The sequence below is a fragment of the Neovison vison genome, chromosome 12 (assembly GCF_020171115.1).
Source record: "Neovison vison isolate M4711 chromosome 12, ASM_NN_V1, whole genome shotgun sequence".
Taxonomy (NCBI): Eukaryota; Metazoa; Chordata; class Mammalia; order Carnivora; family Mustelidae; genus Neogale; species Neogale vison.
Genome location: NC_058102.1, coordinates 134,575,686 through 134,593,868, shown reverse-complemented (window position 1 = coordinate 134,593,868; position 18,183 = coordinate 134,575,686). Strand labels below are relative to the sequence as shown.

At 38.2% G+C, this 18,183-nt stretch overlaps 1 protein-coding gene across 1 annotated transcript in view; it reads right to left on the bottom strand.

Moving 5' to 3' along the window:
- Positions 1–18,183, bottom strand: part of LOC122891044 (ankyrin repeat domain-containing protein 26-like) — a 260,505-nt gene that overhangs the window by 28,043 nt on the left and 214,279 nt on the right. The window contains exons 24-27 of the mRNA XM_044226425.1: positions 11,991–12,204; positions 8,992–9,175; positions 7,384–7,494; positions 5,881–6,033 (exon numbers count right to left, since the gene is read on the bottom strand). Coding sequence (XP_044082360.1) covers positions 5,881–6,033; positions 7,384–7,494; positions 8,992–9,175; positions 11,991–12,204 — 662 coding nt within the window. The remainder of the gene's footprint in view (positions 1–5,880; positions 6,034–7,383; positions 7,495–8,991; positions 9,176–11,990; positions 12,205–18,183) is intronic.

Below are 18,183 nucleotides of genomic sequence, written 5' to 3'. Positions count from 1 at the left end.
GTCAGAGCTGCACTGCTTCCCACAGATGGCTCTGTCCTTGTGCTGAGGGGCACTGGAGGGAAATGGTACCAGCTGGTTCCTTTGTTCCTAGAGGGTGGTCTCTGTGAACACTGCCTCTCAGGGAAATGCTCTAAAAAGAGTGAGTAATTTCCCTACTGTATGCCCCAGACACTGTCCAGATCACTGTTTCCATGCTGTATGCTCCCGGGTTGTTTGCCTGCCTCTTCTCCAAGAGCAGCACAGTGCACTACAAGCTCTATCCCAGCCAAGCCCAATCACCTTTAGAATTCCAGGTTTTAAGCCCCCCTAGTTGTAAGAACTCATGAAATTAAGCTCTCACTTTCCAGTGTAGACAGTGGCTACAGGGAAATGTTCTTTTTGCACAGTCCCGTGTCTCGCTCCTGCCCTTCTCCATGACCATGACTCCCTCTCCTCTGCAGCAGCCAGGATCTGTTTCTCTCCTAAACCACATCTCTGTACTTCCTCCCTTCTTTGGTGTGGCCTCTTCTCTCAAATAGTGGACTTTGTTCTGTTAGTCTTCAGGGATTAGGTAAACCTAGGCTCCTCTTACTCTGCCACCATCTTCTTTTCTCTTGAGATATCTTTCTAAGTTTCCCTTCAATTACAAATTATTACAACTGGCAGGAATGCATTTTCAGATTTCCCCCTCAAGTTGGGGAAAAGAAAAACTCACAAGCAGAGAGACAATATGATTTGAAGTATAATAGCTAAAAAACTAGAAATGGTTCAATAACCAAAATTTGACCTTTTACCTGATTTCCATTAACTGAAATTCTAAAAGAAATAGACAGCTTTGAGTATTTTTAATCAATCTAATACTCAATCTTTATTCTGCTTTCATCAGTGAGGAAATAAAGAGAACATTATGGAATCATTTTTAATCTTTTCAGTAGAAAACCAAAGGTACTGTCCTTTGGCATTATTTAAACCGAGTATAACTTCTCCTTTATCTTACTCCAAGCTTATTTATGTGGGGAGGTAAGTAAGACCATCTCGTCTTTATGTTGTGCCACAAAGCTTTCCCATATCATACAAACTGATATGGGAAATCAGTTTGGAATTCAAACTGATTATCTACTATTGGTCTCTGAGAACTCCATTAAATAAAACCTGATAATTTACAGCTGTGTTCTTGAAATAATGTAATAAATGTTTATTCCATTAACTACGTATTAAGCCATTAAAGTACATATCTTTCTATTTAAACTAAAAGAAGATGGATAAAGACAACTGTGTTTTCTGACAATGTAGGATCTGTGCCAAGAACAGGATCAACACCAGTGTTATACACAAGAACCAAGTCAAAAGAGTATCTAATTGTGAGTTGCAATTTTGGATTAGCAAGATTTCAAAACAGGAAAGTTAAACGCCCAGAGTTCATCTTTTCCTTCCTAGATGGTGAAATTTATGGATGAGTCTACACTTTATAACAAGTTCATAAAACATAATGAAGTAAATAGTAGACAGCAGATCCTACAACCAAGATTTCATGAAAATGGATATGGGAAGCACTGAGTGAGAGACTGAAGATATGAATGGAGAAAAGAAACAAGACTCTAGCTTTTTGAGCCTAACTTCTCATCGGATCATGGAGTCAGCAAGGCATAAGTTGGTAAAACTCTCCTTTTTAAGAAGCAAAAAATGTCTACAGGAGTAAGGTTAAGTTCTACTACAGTAACTTTTTATTATTACATAAGTGAGCGGTAATTTGCAAGAGGACAAGGGAAGATGTCTCATAAAATTTGATTGGAGAGTGACATAAGGATAGACATATAGATCATTGTATTAGAATTGACCATCTAAAAAGAAAATGCTACATTATGGTGAACTGATGTACAACGAGGGTATAAAACAAATGGAATAAGAATAGTCTTTTTAGGGGCGCCTGGGTGGCTCAGTGGGTTGAGCCGCTGCCTTCGGCTCGGGTCATGATCTCGGGGTCCTGGGATCGAGTCCCGCATTGGGCTCTCTGCTCAGCGGGGAGTCTGCTTCCTCTCTCTCTCTCTGCCTGCCTCTCTGCCTACTTGTGATCTCTCTCTGTCAAATAAATAAATAAAATCTTTAAAAAAAATAAGAGCTAAAACTATAAAACTTATAGAAAAAAAATAGGTGTATCATTTGTGACTGGATTTGGCAACAGTTTCTTAGATACGACACCAAAAGACAAAAAATGATTAAGTATATTTCATCAAAATTAAAAACGTCTTTGCTTCAAACGTCACCATCAATAAAGTGAAAAGTCAAGCTACTGAATAAGAGAAAAGATTTCAAAATCTTATATCTGATAAGGGATCTGTATTTCAGATATGCAAATAACTCTTACAATAATGAAAAGACAACCCAATAAAGAAATGGGAAAATAATTGATTCAGTCTATAAGGAAGATATAGAAATGGATAATAACACACATAAAAAGATGAGATGCTCAACATAATTAAGTTTCTGTGTTTTTTTTAACATCTTAATTATTTGACAGACAGAGAACACAAGCAGGGGGAGCTGCAGAGGGAGAGGGAAAAGCAGGCCCTCTGCTGAGCAGGGAGCCTAATGCAGGGCTTAATGCCAGAGGCATCACAATTCCAGACTGCAAGCTCTATGACAAAGCTGTCATCATCAAGACAGTGTAGTACTGGCACAAAAACAGACACATAGATCAATGAAACAGAATAGAGAGCCCAGAAATGGACCCTCAGGTCTATGGTCAACTAATCTTCAACAAAGCAGGAAAGAATGCCCAATGGAAAAAAGACAGTCTCTTCCACAAATGGTGTTGGGAAAATTGAACAGCCACAAGCAGAAGAATGAAACTGGACCATCTTCCTATACCACACGCAAAACTAGACTCCAGATGGATGAAAGACCTCAATATGAGACAGGAATCCATCATAATCTTTGAGGAGAACACAGACGGCAACCTCTTTGACCTCAGCCGCAGCAAGTTCTTTCTAGAAACATCCCCAAAAGCAAGGGAGAAAGGGAAAAAATGAACTATTGGGACTTCATCAAGAGCAAAAGCTTTTGCACAGCAAAGGAAATAGTCAACACAACCAAAAGACAACTGACAGAATGGGAGAAGATAATTGCAAATGACATGTCAGATAAAGGGCTAGTATCCAAAATCTATAAAGATCTCATCATACGCAACACCCAAAGAACAAATAATCCAATCAGGAAATGGGCAGAGGACATGAACAGACACTTCTGCAAAGAAGACACCCAAATGGCCAACAGACAGATGAAAAAGTGCTCAACATCACTTGGCATCAAGGAAATACAAATCAAAACTACACTGAGATACCATCTTATACTAGTCAGAATGGTTAAAATTAACAAGTCAGGAAACATCAGGTGTTGGCAAGGAGGCAAAGAAAGGGGAACCCTCCTACACTGTTGGTGGAAATGTAAGCTGGTGCACCCACTCTGGAAAACAGCATGGAGGTTCCTCAAGAAATTGAAAATAGAGCTACCCTATGACCCAGCAACCACACTACTGAGTATTTACCCTAAAGATACAAATGTAGGTATCCGAAGGGACACGTGCATCCAAATGTTTATAGCAGCAATGTCCAAAATAGCCAAACAATGGAAAGAACCTAGATGTCCATCAACAGATGAATGGATAAAGAAGATGTGGTATATACACACAATGGACTACTAGGCAGCCATCAAAAGAAATAAAATCTTGCCATTTGCAATGACGTGGATGGAACTAGAGGGAAGGTATTATGCTGAGTGAAATAAGTCTATCAGAGAAAGACAATTATGATATGAGCTCTCTGATATGGAGGAATTTGAGAAGCAACGTGGGGGGTTTGGGGAGTAGGAAAGGAAAAAATGAAACAAGATGGGACTGGGGAGGGAGACAAACTCTTAATCTCAGGAAACAAACTGAGGGTTGCTGGAGAAGAGGGAGGTGCAAGGAATGGGATGGCCAGGTGATGAACATTGGGGAGGGCATATGCTAAGCTGAATGTTGTGAATTGTGTAAGACTGATGAATCACAGACCTTTACCCCTGAAACAAATAATACATTATATGTTCATTAAAAATAAAAAGACTGAGAGATGGTGAAATCAACCCAATTAACTGGGAGGATAAAATGTGATGGCAGGAAAATAAAAATAGATGTCTAGACAATAACTAAATGAACGTTCACAGCAGCATTATTAATGGCTAAAAAGAGGAAACGACCCAAAGGTGCATCAAATGATGAATGAACAAGGGTTTTAGCCCACAATGGAGTACTGTTTGATAATAAGGAATGAAACACTGATATATGCTATGACACAGGTAAACCCCAAAAACATTAAGCGAGGGAAGCTAGTCACAAAGGACCACACATTGTGTGATTCCCCGTATATGAAATATTCAGAATGGGAATCTCTATTGAGGCAGAAAGTAGACTGGTGGTTGCGTGAGCCTGGGGGCAAGGATTAAGGGTTTCTTTTCAGGGTATGCAGCCATCAAAAGAAACGAAATCTTGCCATTTGCGACAACATGAATGGAACTAGAGCGTATCACGCTAGGCGAAATAAGTCAAGCAGAGAAAGACAACTATCATATGATCTCCCTGATATGAGGAAGTGGTGATGCAACATGGGGGCTTAAGTGGGTAGGAGAAGAATCCATGAAACAAGATGGGATAGGGAGGGAGACAAACCATAAGTGACTCTTAATCTCATGAAACAAACTGTGGGTTGCTGGGGGGAGGGGGGTTGGGAGAAGGAGGGTAGGGTTATGGACATTGGGGAGGGTATGTGCTTTTGGGTAAATTGGAAGGGGAGGTGAACCATGAGAGACTATGGACTCTGAGAAACAATCTGAGGGGTTTGAAGTGGCGGGGGGGGGAGGTTGGGGTACCAGGTGGTGGGTATTATAGAGTGCATGGAGCACTGGGTGTGGTGAAAAAATAATGAATACTGTTTTTCTGAAAATAAATAAATCGGAAAAAAAAAAACGTCCTACTTGATGGCAGTAATGGTTGCACAATTCCATCAATATACCCAAACATTGAACTACAAATATTAAATGGGTGAATTGTATGGAATGTGCATTCCATCTCAATACAGCTTTAAAAAAATCCAATGGCAAGACCTAGATAATTTTCTTAATTCTCTCTTTTGGGTGTATATAGTATACATGAACTAAATATTTCTGTGCATTTATTATATATTGAAAAGGAAAAGAAAATGAAGGAAATGCCGAAGTTCAACTGGTTTGTGAAATCACTTCTCTGTACAAGTTATCCTGAAATCAGTACAGATTCTGTATCCATTCAAAAAAGTGAAGATGGGAAATAAGACAATTTTCTTAAACATTCTATTAAACATTATCTTCTGCTTTTACATAGCTTAGCTCATGATGGTAACAGAGAGATCATTAAAAAACATTATTTAGCACATCTGGGTGGCTCAGTTGGTTAAGCATTCAACTCAGGATTTTAGCTCAGGTCATGATCTTATGGGTCATGGAATCAAGCCAGCATGGGGCTCTCTGCTGGGCAGGGGTCTGCTTGAAATTCTTTCCATCTCCCTCTGCCTCTCCAACTGCCTCCACCACAAATAAATAAATAAGTCTTTTTAAAAAACTATTTAGTAGGAAAAAAGCCCAATTTCTGTGAAGAATGATGTATAAGTTTCAACTTTCCTAAGGGTAACTACTATAAGAAAAAATGTATAAAACAAATAACAGAATGAAAGTCAAAGTTTAAGATAAGTACATTGTGAAGATACTAAAATTATACTAAATTAATTATAATGAAAAATAGAAGGAAGTGGTCCATGGAAATAAGCATCCTAAAACACTTCATATTATTTAACCAACTACAGATTAACTTGACACGTGACATTTCATACATACCTGATTCCTACTCTGAGCCAGTTTTTCCTTTAAGTCTTTTACCTCATCTTCTAAATTCATAGGACAACGTGATGTCACCTCCAGTGAAGCCTCTGACATAGATAGTTTTTTTAGGGTATTGGCCAGTTCTTCTTGAAGTTGTCTCACAGCAACCTAATAAGACATTTCTGTTACTGGTTTTATAAATCATCTTACTATTAAATTATGTTAACAATATATAACTTTGACCTATGTACTTGGAAAATTTCACTACAAACATCAATTCATCTTCTTTTCCTAACATGTATACATTATGGCTGTTTAATGAATTTGGCTAAAGACACAAAAAGATGTTATCTGCCTAGTCAGTATTATGTTACTTAGATAATTAATTCAGCCCCACTATCCTTTCCTAGTGGGTGAATTTTCCCAAAGCTTCCCAATCGACTGAAGTCTCAAAAAGAAATGGGTATATAGGTGGGACTAGCATTGGTCAAGTCTACAGTATGAAATGTTTTCCCTCTTTTTTATTAGAGGCTTCAATTAATGTCAGAGTTCCACACATGTTCAATCCTCTGCTCAAATCCTTTTAATAGATAACTATCTCAGAACGTAAGTGAAGTCATTCTAATGGCCTTCAAGACCCTAGATGACCTGGCTTTCACCTCTCTCCATGACCTCCATTCCTGCTACACAAGAATCCTGCCACCCCTCATTAATCTGAAAATGGAGATCCAATGCCCAATTAATAAATAACAGAGATACAGTTCTCTTTGTGTTGGATAAACTTAGGCCCAAATGATAGTAACTGAGATTTGAAATGAGCAAATTATTTGTAAAATTGCTTAAAAAATTATAAATAGCAGTGGGAAGATTAAATCAAATATAGTTTTGCTAAAGCTCATCACAATTGTCCCAAATTATGATTTAATGAAAAGGAAGGGCCTGCAAAGGATTAAAAGGTCATAAGGATACATGATTTCAGACTAAAAATTCAAATTTATATAAATAAGAATAAAATTATGCCAACCTAAAATGTATATAAAGCTACTATGTGTAGTTTGCATAAATGTATAAATATATAAAAGTATATATGTATATAAATATATATATTTATACTTATAAACATATACTTATATATATGTATAAAAAGTACTGAGATACTGTACTTTTTATTCAGTTCACTTGGGAAATCTGGAGCTAACTGTCAAGTTAATCCACTTAATTAAATCTCAATTTCAAAATATGCATGCTTTAAAAATCCTCTATACTTGCAGTGTTGGCTTTTAAAATATATGTACATACATACATGGAGAAAATATATATATACAAATATATATGTATACATATATATATACACAGACATGAAGTGTATATATATATATATACACACACACATATATGTACACACATGTAGATAAAACAATAATTTCAGAAAATAAAATATATATGCATACAAATACATACACAAGTGTACTTCAAAATAACTAAAGAAAATACCCCAGAACTCCTTTTGTTACCCACTTCTATCTCCTCTTGTTTGCAAAGGTGATTCTTTAGAATTCCATCTTGTAATATTCTGGCATCCTGTTCTCGACAAAGTTGTTTTTCAGTATAATACCGTTCTTCCACAACCTAAAGACATATTTTCATTAGGATTTTGGATGACACCGTTAAAAAAAAAATCAACACATACTGTTTCCTGTTTTGTTAACTTTGGCCATTCTAACTGGTGTAAGGTGATATCTCAATGTGGTTTTAATTTGAATCTAGTGTTGGAGAGGATGTGGAGAAAGGGGAACCCTCTTCCACTGTTGGTGGGAATGCAAGTTGGTGGAGCCACTTTGGAAAACTGTGTGGAGATTCCTCAAGAAATTAAAAATAGAGCTTCCCTATGACCCTGCCATTGCACTCCTGGGTATTTGCCCCAAAGATACAGATGTCGTGAAAAGAAGGGCCATCTGTACCCAATGTTTATAGCAGCAATGGTCATGGTCGCCAAACTATGGAAAGAACCAAGATGCCCTTCAACGGACGAATGGATAAGGAAGATGTGGTCCATATACACTATGGAGTATTATGCCTGCATCAGAAAGGATGAATACCCAACTTTTGTAGCAACATGGACGGGACTGGAAGAGATTATGCTGAGTGAAATAAGTCAAGCAGAGAGAGCCAATTATCATATGGTTTCACTTATTTGTGGAGCATAACAAATAGCATGGAGGACAAGGGGTGTTAGAGAGGAGAAGGGAGTTGGGGCAAATTGGATAGGGAGGTGAACCACGAGAGACTATGGACTCTGAAAAACAATCTGAGGGGTTTGAAGTGGCAGGGGGGTGGGAGGTTGGGGTACCAGGTGGTGGGTATTATAGAGGGCACGGATTGCATGGAGCCCTGGGTGTGGTGAAAAAACAATGAATACTGTTTTTCTAAAAATAAATAAATTGGAAAAAAAATCAAAAGCTTAAGAGAACTTAAGAAACTGTTCAAAAGAAGTAGCCTTTTTAAATACAAAGATTTTTATCCTACACGAATAATTCAAATTTTAATTTAAATGACAGCTAAATTTGTCATAGATATACAGGTAGATATAATATGTGAAATAAAATTTCTTTACAAAACATTTAACTAATTCCATCAGAGTCTCAAGGTGATTTAGCCTATATTTTAATATAAAAGATCCAAAACCGGGGTGCCTGGGTAGCTCAGTTGCTTAAGTGTCTTACTCTTGGTTTCAGCTCAGGTCATGATCTCAAGGATTTAAGATCCAAGCCTAAGTCAGGCTCTGCACTCAGAGTCTGCTTGAGATTCTTATCCCTCCTTTTCCCTCCCCCTCTACACTTTCCCCTACTCATGCTCTCTCTCTCTAAAAATAAATATTTTTTAAAAAGTAGCCAACATGCATATTTATGTCAATTTACCCTCCATCCCTTCATTCAGAAAATATACATAGGGTTTATATGAGAAGCCAAGAATTCCAATAAATTAATGATTTTAGCTATAAATATCATAGTTCCTATTAGTATAAAACTAAATTTTTTATCTATTTTATACCTAAGTAATATACATTAAATCAAAGGGATATTATAAATAATAGTGATAGAAATATGCAATATTTATCAGACTTACCTGATTGAAATTATTTCTTACATTCCTCAATTCCGCATCTAGTGCTCTAAGCTTAAAATCAAGTTCTTGTTTTATTTCAACTTCTTTCTTATACTGCTCTTCTCTTTTTGTTAGTTGCTCCTGAATCTTTTCATATAACATTTCAGCGTTTCTTCTTTTTTGTTTTTCTTGTTTTAAAGTTAATCTGCAAATAAATGTGCTTAATTTAAAAGTTGTTTTGTAAACAATAAAAAGCTCATGTTATGATCTGGTGCCACATATGCTGGTTTATTATCCAAATGAAATTTGTATGTTCTCATTTTTTTTCCTTTCTAGGGCTCATGTTTGTAATTTCTCACTTCAATCTCTTCCAAAAGGTGTATATAATTGAAAAGAAGCAATGAAAAAGCATTATGCTGCTTAGTACTAGTATCTCTGGGAGACATCTCTGGGAGATACTAGGGAAAGGAAATTTGAAATTATTCAAGAAAGATTGGAAAATTATTGTTTTGTCCACATACTCATAATTACTCCTCCACTAGAGAAGATAATTTAGTTACTATTTAAAAAGAGAAGTTCCTGTCTCACATTGAGGCCTTTTATCCATTTTGAGTTTAACTTTGTGTACGGTGTAAGAGAATGGTCGAGTTTTTCTCTTCTACATGGATAAAAGACCTCAATGTGAGACAGGAATCCATCAGAATCCTAGAGGAGTACATGGGCAGTAATCTCTTCGATATCAGCCACAGCAACTTCTTTCAAGATATGTCTCCAAAGGCAAAGGAAACAAAAGCGAAGATGAACTTTTGGGACTTCATCAAAATCAAAAGCTTCTGCACAGCCAAAGAAACAGTCAAGAAAACAAAGAGGCAACCCACGGAATGGGAGAAGATATTTGCAAATGACAGTACAAACAAAAGGTTGATATCCAGGATCTATAAGAACTCCTCAAACTCACACACAAAAGAGACAATCATATAAAGAAATGGGCAGAATATATGAACAGACCCTTCTCCAATGAAGACACACAAATGGCTATCAGACACATGAAAAACTATTCATCATCACTAGCCATCAGGGAGATTCAAAATAAAAACACATTGAGATATCGCCTTACACCAGTTAGAATGGCCAAAATTAGCAAGACAGGAAACAACATGTGTTGGAGAGGATGTGGAGAAAGAGGAACCCTCTTCCACTGTTGGTGGGAATTCAAGTTGGTGCAGCCTCTTTGGAGAACAGTGTGGAGATTCCTCAAGAAATTAAAAATAGAACTTCCCTATGACACTGCAATTGCACTACTGGCTATTTACCCCAAAGATACAGATGTAGTGAAAAGAAGGGCCATGTGTTCCCCAGTGTTTATAGCAGCAATGGCCATGGTCGCCAAACTATGGAAAGAACCAAGATAACCTTCAACAGACGAATGGATAAGGAAGATGTGGTCCATATACACTATGGGGTATTATGCCTCCATCAGAAAGGACAAATACCCAACTTTTGTAGCAACATGGACGGGACTGGAAGAGATTCTGCTGAGTGAAATAAGTCAAGCAGAGAGAGTCAATTATCATATGGTTTCACTTATTTGTGGAGCATAACAAATAGCATGGAGTACATGGGGAGATAGAGAGGAGAAGGGAGTTGGGGGAAATTGGAAAGGGAGGTGAACCACAAGAGCCTATGGACTCTGAAAAACAATCTGAGGGGTTTTAAGTGGCAGTGGGGTGGGAGGTTGGGGTACCAGGTGGTGCGTGTTAGAGAGGGCACGGATTGCATGGAGCACTGGGTGTGGTGCAAAAATAATGAATACTGGATTGCTGAAAATAAATAAAAAATAATTTAAATAACTTTTTAAAAAATCAAAAAAAGAAGTTCCTGTTTATAAAGAAGTTATAATTCACTACAAATAAATTGCTACTTCATGAAACATCACAAGTAAGGTAGTGTACGACAGCATCTGCAGATGCATTTACACAATGTACACCCACAGATTACTGTGATCTAGGACTAGGCTAGGGAGTCGAATATCTGTTGCCCTATGATTTTTATGTTTCTTCTTCTGCAATACTCTCAATTTACCTTGTTATTATTCATTTCATTTTTTTAAAGATTTTATATATTTGATAGAGAGAACACAAAAAGGTGGAGTAGCAGGCAGAGGGAGAGGGAAAAGCAGGCTCCCCAATGAGCAAGAAGCCCAATGGGAGACTCAATCCCAGCACCCCGGGATCATGACCTGCAAAAGGCAGACACTTAACCAACTGAGCCATCCAGGTGTCCCTGCTCCATTTTTTCCCCAATTATACACAGATTTTAATTCAGGTAAAGAAGTACAAGGAACACTGGGAGAATTTGGTAATTGTGAGACAACATTTTCACAGAACACAATGTGTTTATTTTAATCTCTTCAGTGGAGGTTTTTTAAAAAGTATCTTAAAAGCCTTGTGTTGAAGATTATACATGCAAATTTGGACTGTAACTCTATAATAGAAACATGGATTATTTTGGTGAAAATGGTCTATAGCAAATTTTCAGTTTTAGATAACAGAATACTCAGATATAGAGCTTGTCAATTCTCATTGCAGGTGACACTCAAATTACACATTTATACATCTTGTTTTTAATTTACTTTTTATTTATTTTCAGCATTACAGTATTCATTATTTTTGCACCACACCCAGTGCTCCATGCAATCCATGCCCTCTATAATACCCACCACCTGGTACCCCAACCTCCCATCCCCCACCCCTTCAAACCCCTCAGATTGTTTTTCAGAGTCCATAGTCTCTCATGGCTCATGTAAAGAAGTTTTCTTCCCTATAAAATCCCAGAAGGTAAGTTAGCAATTTCAAAACTTCTATGCATCTGTAGATAAAAGTAAATAATTCAAAGGGTGCCTTGCTGGCTCAACTGGTAGAGCATGCGACTCTTGATCTCACTCTTGACTTCAAGCCCTATTTAAAAAAAAACACACAAGGTAAATAGGCCAAGTATTTCCTTAAACCAAGATATCATACCTCAAACTGCAGAGTTCATGCTCCCATTCTACTTTTTGAAGCTCCAACTTAGATATCATTTCTTTTGTTTCTGATAGCTCCTTTTGTAGTCCCTTAGCCATATTTTCCATTTTTTTATTTTTTCTTTTAAGTTGTCCACAGTGATATTTTATAAGTTCTATTAATCTTTCATATGAAAGAACCGCATGCTGGATTTTCAATAAACTGACAGAATCTACATCAGAGAAAAAATAAAAACAAATAAAATATATAGGGCACCTAGGTGGCTCAGCTGGTTAAGCATCTGACCTTTGGTTTCAGCTCAGGTCATACATAATCCCAGATTCGTCGGATCGAGCCCTGCATTGGGCTCCACTCAGCACAGAGTCTTCTTGAGATTCTTTCCACCCTTCCTCCCTCCTGCTCTGTTCTTTCCCACAGCCCCAGTCATGTTCGTTCTCAAATAAATTAATTAAATATAAAAAAGAAAAAATATATGAGTACTTTTTTTTCAATTTACTTATTTTTAGAAAAACAGTATTCATTATTTTTTCACCACACCCAGGACTCCATGCAAGCCGTGCCCTCTATAATACCCACCACCTGGTACCCCAAACTCCCACCCCCCCCCGCCACTTCAAACCCCTCAGATTGTTTTTCAGAGTCCATAGGCTCTTGTGGTTCACCTCCCCATCCAATTTACCCCAACTCCCTTCTCCTAACATCCCTTGTCCTCCATGCTATTTGTTATGCTCCACAAATAAGTGAAACCATATGATAATTGACTCTCTCTGCTTGACTTATTTCACTCAGCAGAATCTCTTCCAGTCCCGTCCATGTTTCTACAAAAGTGGGTATACATCCTTTCTGATGGAGGCATAATACTCCATAGTGTATATGGACCACATCTTCCTTATCCATTCGTCCGTTGAAGGGCATCTTGGTTCTTTCCATAGTTTGGCAATCGTGGCCATTGCTGCTATAAACATTGGGGTACAGATGGCCCTTCTTTTCACGACATCTGTATCTTTGGGGTAAATACCCAGGAGTGCAATTGCAGGGTCATAGGGAAGCTCTATTTTTAATTTCTTGAGGAATCTCCACACAGTTCTCCAAAGAGGCTGCACCAACTTGCATTCCCACCAACAGTGTAAGAGGGTTCCCCTTTCTCCACATCCTCTCCAACACGTGTTGTTTCCTCTTTTGTTAATTTTGGCCATTCTAACTGGTGTAAGATGATATCTCAATGTGGTTTTAATTTGAATCTCCCTGAGGGCTAATGATGATGAACATTTTTTCATGTGTCTGATAGCCATTTGTATGTCTTCATTGGAGAAGTGTCTGTTTATATCTTCTGCCCATTTTTTGATATGTTTCCCTGTTTTGTGTGTGTTAAGTTTGAGGAGTATATGAGTACTTTTTGCATATCAAAGACTGTATGTTTTCACATTCACTCATTCATACATTAATCAAATATATATTGAATGATTTCAATATCAAATATATTACTGGGATGCCTGGGTGTCTCAGTTGGTTAAGCATCTGCCTTCAGCTCAGGTCATGATCCCAGGGTCCTGGGTTCAAGCTCTACATTGGGCTCCCTACTCACTGGAGAGTCTGCTTCTCCCCCTGCCCAGCTCCTTCCCCTGCTTATGCACTCTGTCTTTTTTTTTTTTCAGGTCATGAACCATTTTATTCCAAACAAGACAAAAACAAACAAACAAAAACACTACTTTCTTCAATAGGCTTTCTTTTCTTCAATAGGCTAGATTTGATTTGCTATTTTAATTGGAATATTCATATACCATAAGTACAGTAGATTATTTTTAGAGCTGATTTGATTTGGATGTTGTCCTTTTCCAAGTTTCTTTATAGGGTTATGCTAGCCTCATAGCTGTGACTGTATCTTGGAAACTTAGAAGATTTTATGTTAGATATGCTGATACTAGAGGAATCATGTATACCTATTTAATCAGTTTTTTTAATTGGTTCTTACTTTATTCAGAAAATACTCTTTCAAGATTTCAGCCATGCTTTAAAGAGCTGAATATACACACACACAATACAGTGCTGAATGTAAAAAGCATATAAAAACCATTTCCCATGTCTTACTAAAGTAGAATATATGTGTACCCATTTAAAAGATATTTAATAATGCTCTTCCACATTTTCAGATATAGTATAAAAAGCTGAATATACACATTTCCTCATCTTACTAAATTAAAAATGTACACACACACACACACACACACATATACATTTTTTCCCCAGGACTCAGGTCTATCATAAAAAATTGAGTATAAACTTAAAAGAGATATGCATGAAGTTTGTTATTTTACTCAAAATTCAGGGGCAGGGCAGCTCTGCATCGTTTCCTCAGTTCAACAACGTCAAGGATACAGGTAATTCCAATCTATCCTGCATATCAATCTCAGCCTTTCACCCCTCCGGTAGCAAAATGGCCACAATTCCGGTATCACACAGACATACAGACATGCATCCTGTATATAAGAGGACTATTTCCTCCTATTTTGTTGGGCAAGAAAATTTAACCTGAAGCCTACTTGCAGAATTTTGCTCAGATCTTGTATGGCTAGGACTGGACATACATGCCCAGATGCAAAGCAAACTAGGAGAGCAAGACCTAGACTTTCGATGAGCAGCGGACAGTCCTGGCAAAGGGAGAATGGCTAACACCAACAGATAGGCAACCAACAGTGTCTGTCACAACAATATTGCCTTTTTTCTTTAAAACTCCTTTTTTTAGTTACATTTCCTCTCATTCATGATGCTTGAGGGTTTTTTCCTCCCACCTCAGGAAGTTTTCAAGGATTGTTGTTGTTGTTGCTTTGCTTTTGGCTTTGCTCTTAACTGGTTAGTTAGAGCTTTTCTACACACTAGAGCTGACTGCTTATTCATTCCCTCTCTCATTCCTCCGATTTCAACAAGTGTTTCCAGGGAACCTATTAGAACAGGCTGTGCACCAAGTACAGTGCACTTACAATGAACCGTGGCCATTAACTGTCCATATTTTCTACACATATTAAAAGAAGTTAATTTTCCTAAGGATAGCTCTATTGCATCCTACAACTTTCAACATGGAGTTGTTTGTCATTCACTCCAAATTGTAACTTGCCTTGATTTTCTTTCCCCTAGTGAGGCAAGAGGGCAAGGTGAACAAAAAGTTCGGTTTTCAATTATTCTCCAGAAGGAATTACCTGACATTCAAAAGATGATACAAGATGCTCCCATAGTCATGGTACACATAAAAGCCTTCCTCTCATATGATCTCTATCCACAAATATGAAAATAAATAGAAGCAGCTATTTAACTCACTTTCAATATGAGCCATACAATATTCTTTGGGATTTAATGTAATTATTTAATCTTATAATGCTAGTAAGATGGTGCTAACATTAACTTATAACTGAGAAAGTTTAGATCTAGTTAAGTAATTTGCCCTAAAAGGCAAGTAAGACTGAGCATTGCTTAAATCCTTTACCACTCTGCCTCAGTTTAAGTTAATTTTAGAGGAAACGCTTGCAAATATTTAAGATCTGAGTGGGATGGAAGAATCAGCTGCATTTTTAACATTACTGCAGTCTTCCTCAAGTATGAAGTGAGATGAGTAATTTGTTGGCTAAAGCAAATTGGTCTCCTATATTTAAGATATTTATATTATAAATCCTCTTGATTTCCCCCAGGCCAAATGACCTTGATGTTGCGAATTGTTGGTATGACAGTCTCTGACACATTAACTGCCTTCCAAAGCTTTCCCACTTTCCTTACATTCAAGGAGTTTTTTCACTTTTATATCAATTGAACCTTGATATCTAATAAATTTTGAAACATAAATAGAACCCTCTCAATCCCTAACATTTATAAAGTATATCAACATTAACACATGTCAAATAAATTATGGCCCTCAAATAAAGGCCCTGTATCCACAGTGTAAGCTCCGATATTAAGTGATTTTCAAAGGCTATCCCACATTCCTTAAAATCACAGGGGTTTTCGTGTTTTACTAGTTTGACTTTGCAGAGGTCCATAAAATTTTGAGCCTTCCCACTCCACTTCATTCACTCCTCTTTCCTGTGTGAATTCTTTGATGTTTACTAAGGGGTGAACCATGAATAAAGGCCTTCCCACATTGCTTGCATTTGTAAGGTTTCTCACCAATATGAATTTTCAGGTGTCGATTAAGTTCTGAGCCACGACCAAAGGCTTTTTCACATTCCTTACACTTATAGGGCTTTTCACCACTATGACTTCTCTCGTGATGAGTAAGTTCTGACTTTCGAATAAAGGCCTTCCCACATTCCTTACATTTATGGGTCTCTCACCCGTGTGAACTTTTTGATGTCGAATAAGTTCTGTGCTACAAGTAAAGGCCATTTTACATTCCTTACATTTATAGGGTTTCTCACCAGTGTGAGCTCTCTGATGTCGAGTAAGTTCCGAGCCACGACGAAAGGCCCTCCCACATTCTTTACATTTATATAGTTTCTCACCAGTATGAACACTCTGATGTCGAATAAGATGGGAATCAGAGATAAAAGCTTTCCCACATTCCTTACATTTATGAGGTTTCTCACCAGTATGAATTCTTTGATGTAGACTCAGTTGTGAGGCACAACTATATAACTTTCCACACTCCTTACATTCATAGCGTCTCTCACCAGTATGAATTATCTGATGAAGACTAAGTTGCGTGTTGTAACAGAAAGCTTTCCCACATTCCTTACATTTATGGGGTTTCTCACCAGTATGGATTCTCTGATGTCGAAGAAGATGTGAGGGACGGGTAAAGGCTTTCCCACATTCCTTACATTCATAGTATTTCTCATCAGTATGAATTCTCTGATGTAAACTAAGTTGTGAGGTAGACGGAAAGGCCTTCCCACACTCCTTACATTTATAGGGTTTCTCACCTATGTGGATCTTTTGATGTTTCCTAAGTTGTGAGTTAGAATGAAAGGCTTTCCCACATTCCTTACATTTATAAAGTTTCTCACTAGTATTAATGCTCTGAGGTTTAGTTGTTTCAGAGCCATGGATAACAGCACATTTCTTATTTTCTTTACTTTTTTTGCTTTCATGAATTCTCTGATGCTTAATCAAGTCTGACTTACTACTAAAGGCTTTCCCACATTCTCCACATTTACAGTCTTTCCTTATTACGATTTCTTTCATGTTGAAAATGGTGTGATTGGCACCTGGAAGTTTCCTTACATCTCTTGCATTAGTAGGTTTTCACTCTGGTGTGAACTGACTGAGGCACTCTCTGAACTGTGTTCTGAGTGGAAGTGAACCTTTCCTCAGAGGTTATAACAGGTTGTCTGAAATGTCCCTCCTGTTGTTTCTCCAAGTGGCATTTGATTTCTCTGCTATTTCCAAACCTAGTGCACTCAAGGCCGGAGCTTGTGAGTCTTTTTATCTCCAGGGGCAATGATTTAATTTCATAACTGTGCTCCTTTGGACATAAATTCTTGGTTTCTCTTCTGGACTCCCAATCTGGGGACCATTCTTTTTTATCCTGATTTTTAACCACCCAGGGCTCCTTCCCCTGTTCCAATAAGGAGATCACATCTGGCTTAGAATCAGAAAGTCCCAGTGAGATCTCCAACATTACATCACAGTACAAACCCTTCTGGGCAGAGTGCAAGCATTCCCACTCCTTTTGAGAGAAGTAAATGGCCACATCTTTGAACGTGAAGCCCTCTGCCATGACTTTTGATGTACAGTGGCTTTTCTCTCCTCTTCTGGATTCTTCTTGAACTTCTCCCGGGTCCTCACACACCAGTCTGGTCCAATCCGCAGGCGGACCGCAACGCCCCAAACCCTCGTCGCCAAACTCCCGCCAACTCACTAACCGCCAGCCAACTTCGGCCGGAAGTGGCAAATGCCGCAGAGCCCTCAGGGAAATGTAGTCCCGAGGAGGAAAAATCCAGCCAGAGCCTGGCGGGTACAAGGTTTCACCGCCCAGTGCGCGTCGGGTACTTAGCCTTCAGGCCAGTACTGACGGCCCACGCTAGCCTGAGCATCCTGAGGACCTGGGCGAACCGACAGGTCCAAGCAGCAGGAGTCGTCTGCTGGGGGGGAGAGAAAAAAAGTTGTGGACCGTGGAGACTTCTGGGAAATGTAGCCCACAGCGGAGGAAAGGGTGGGCTGGTCGGCCACCAGCACAACCCGAGTCCTCAAAGTTAACCCGTGA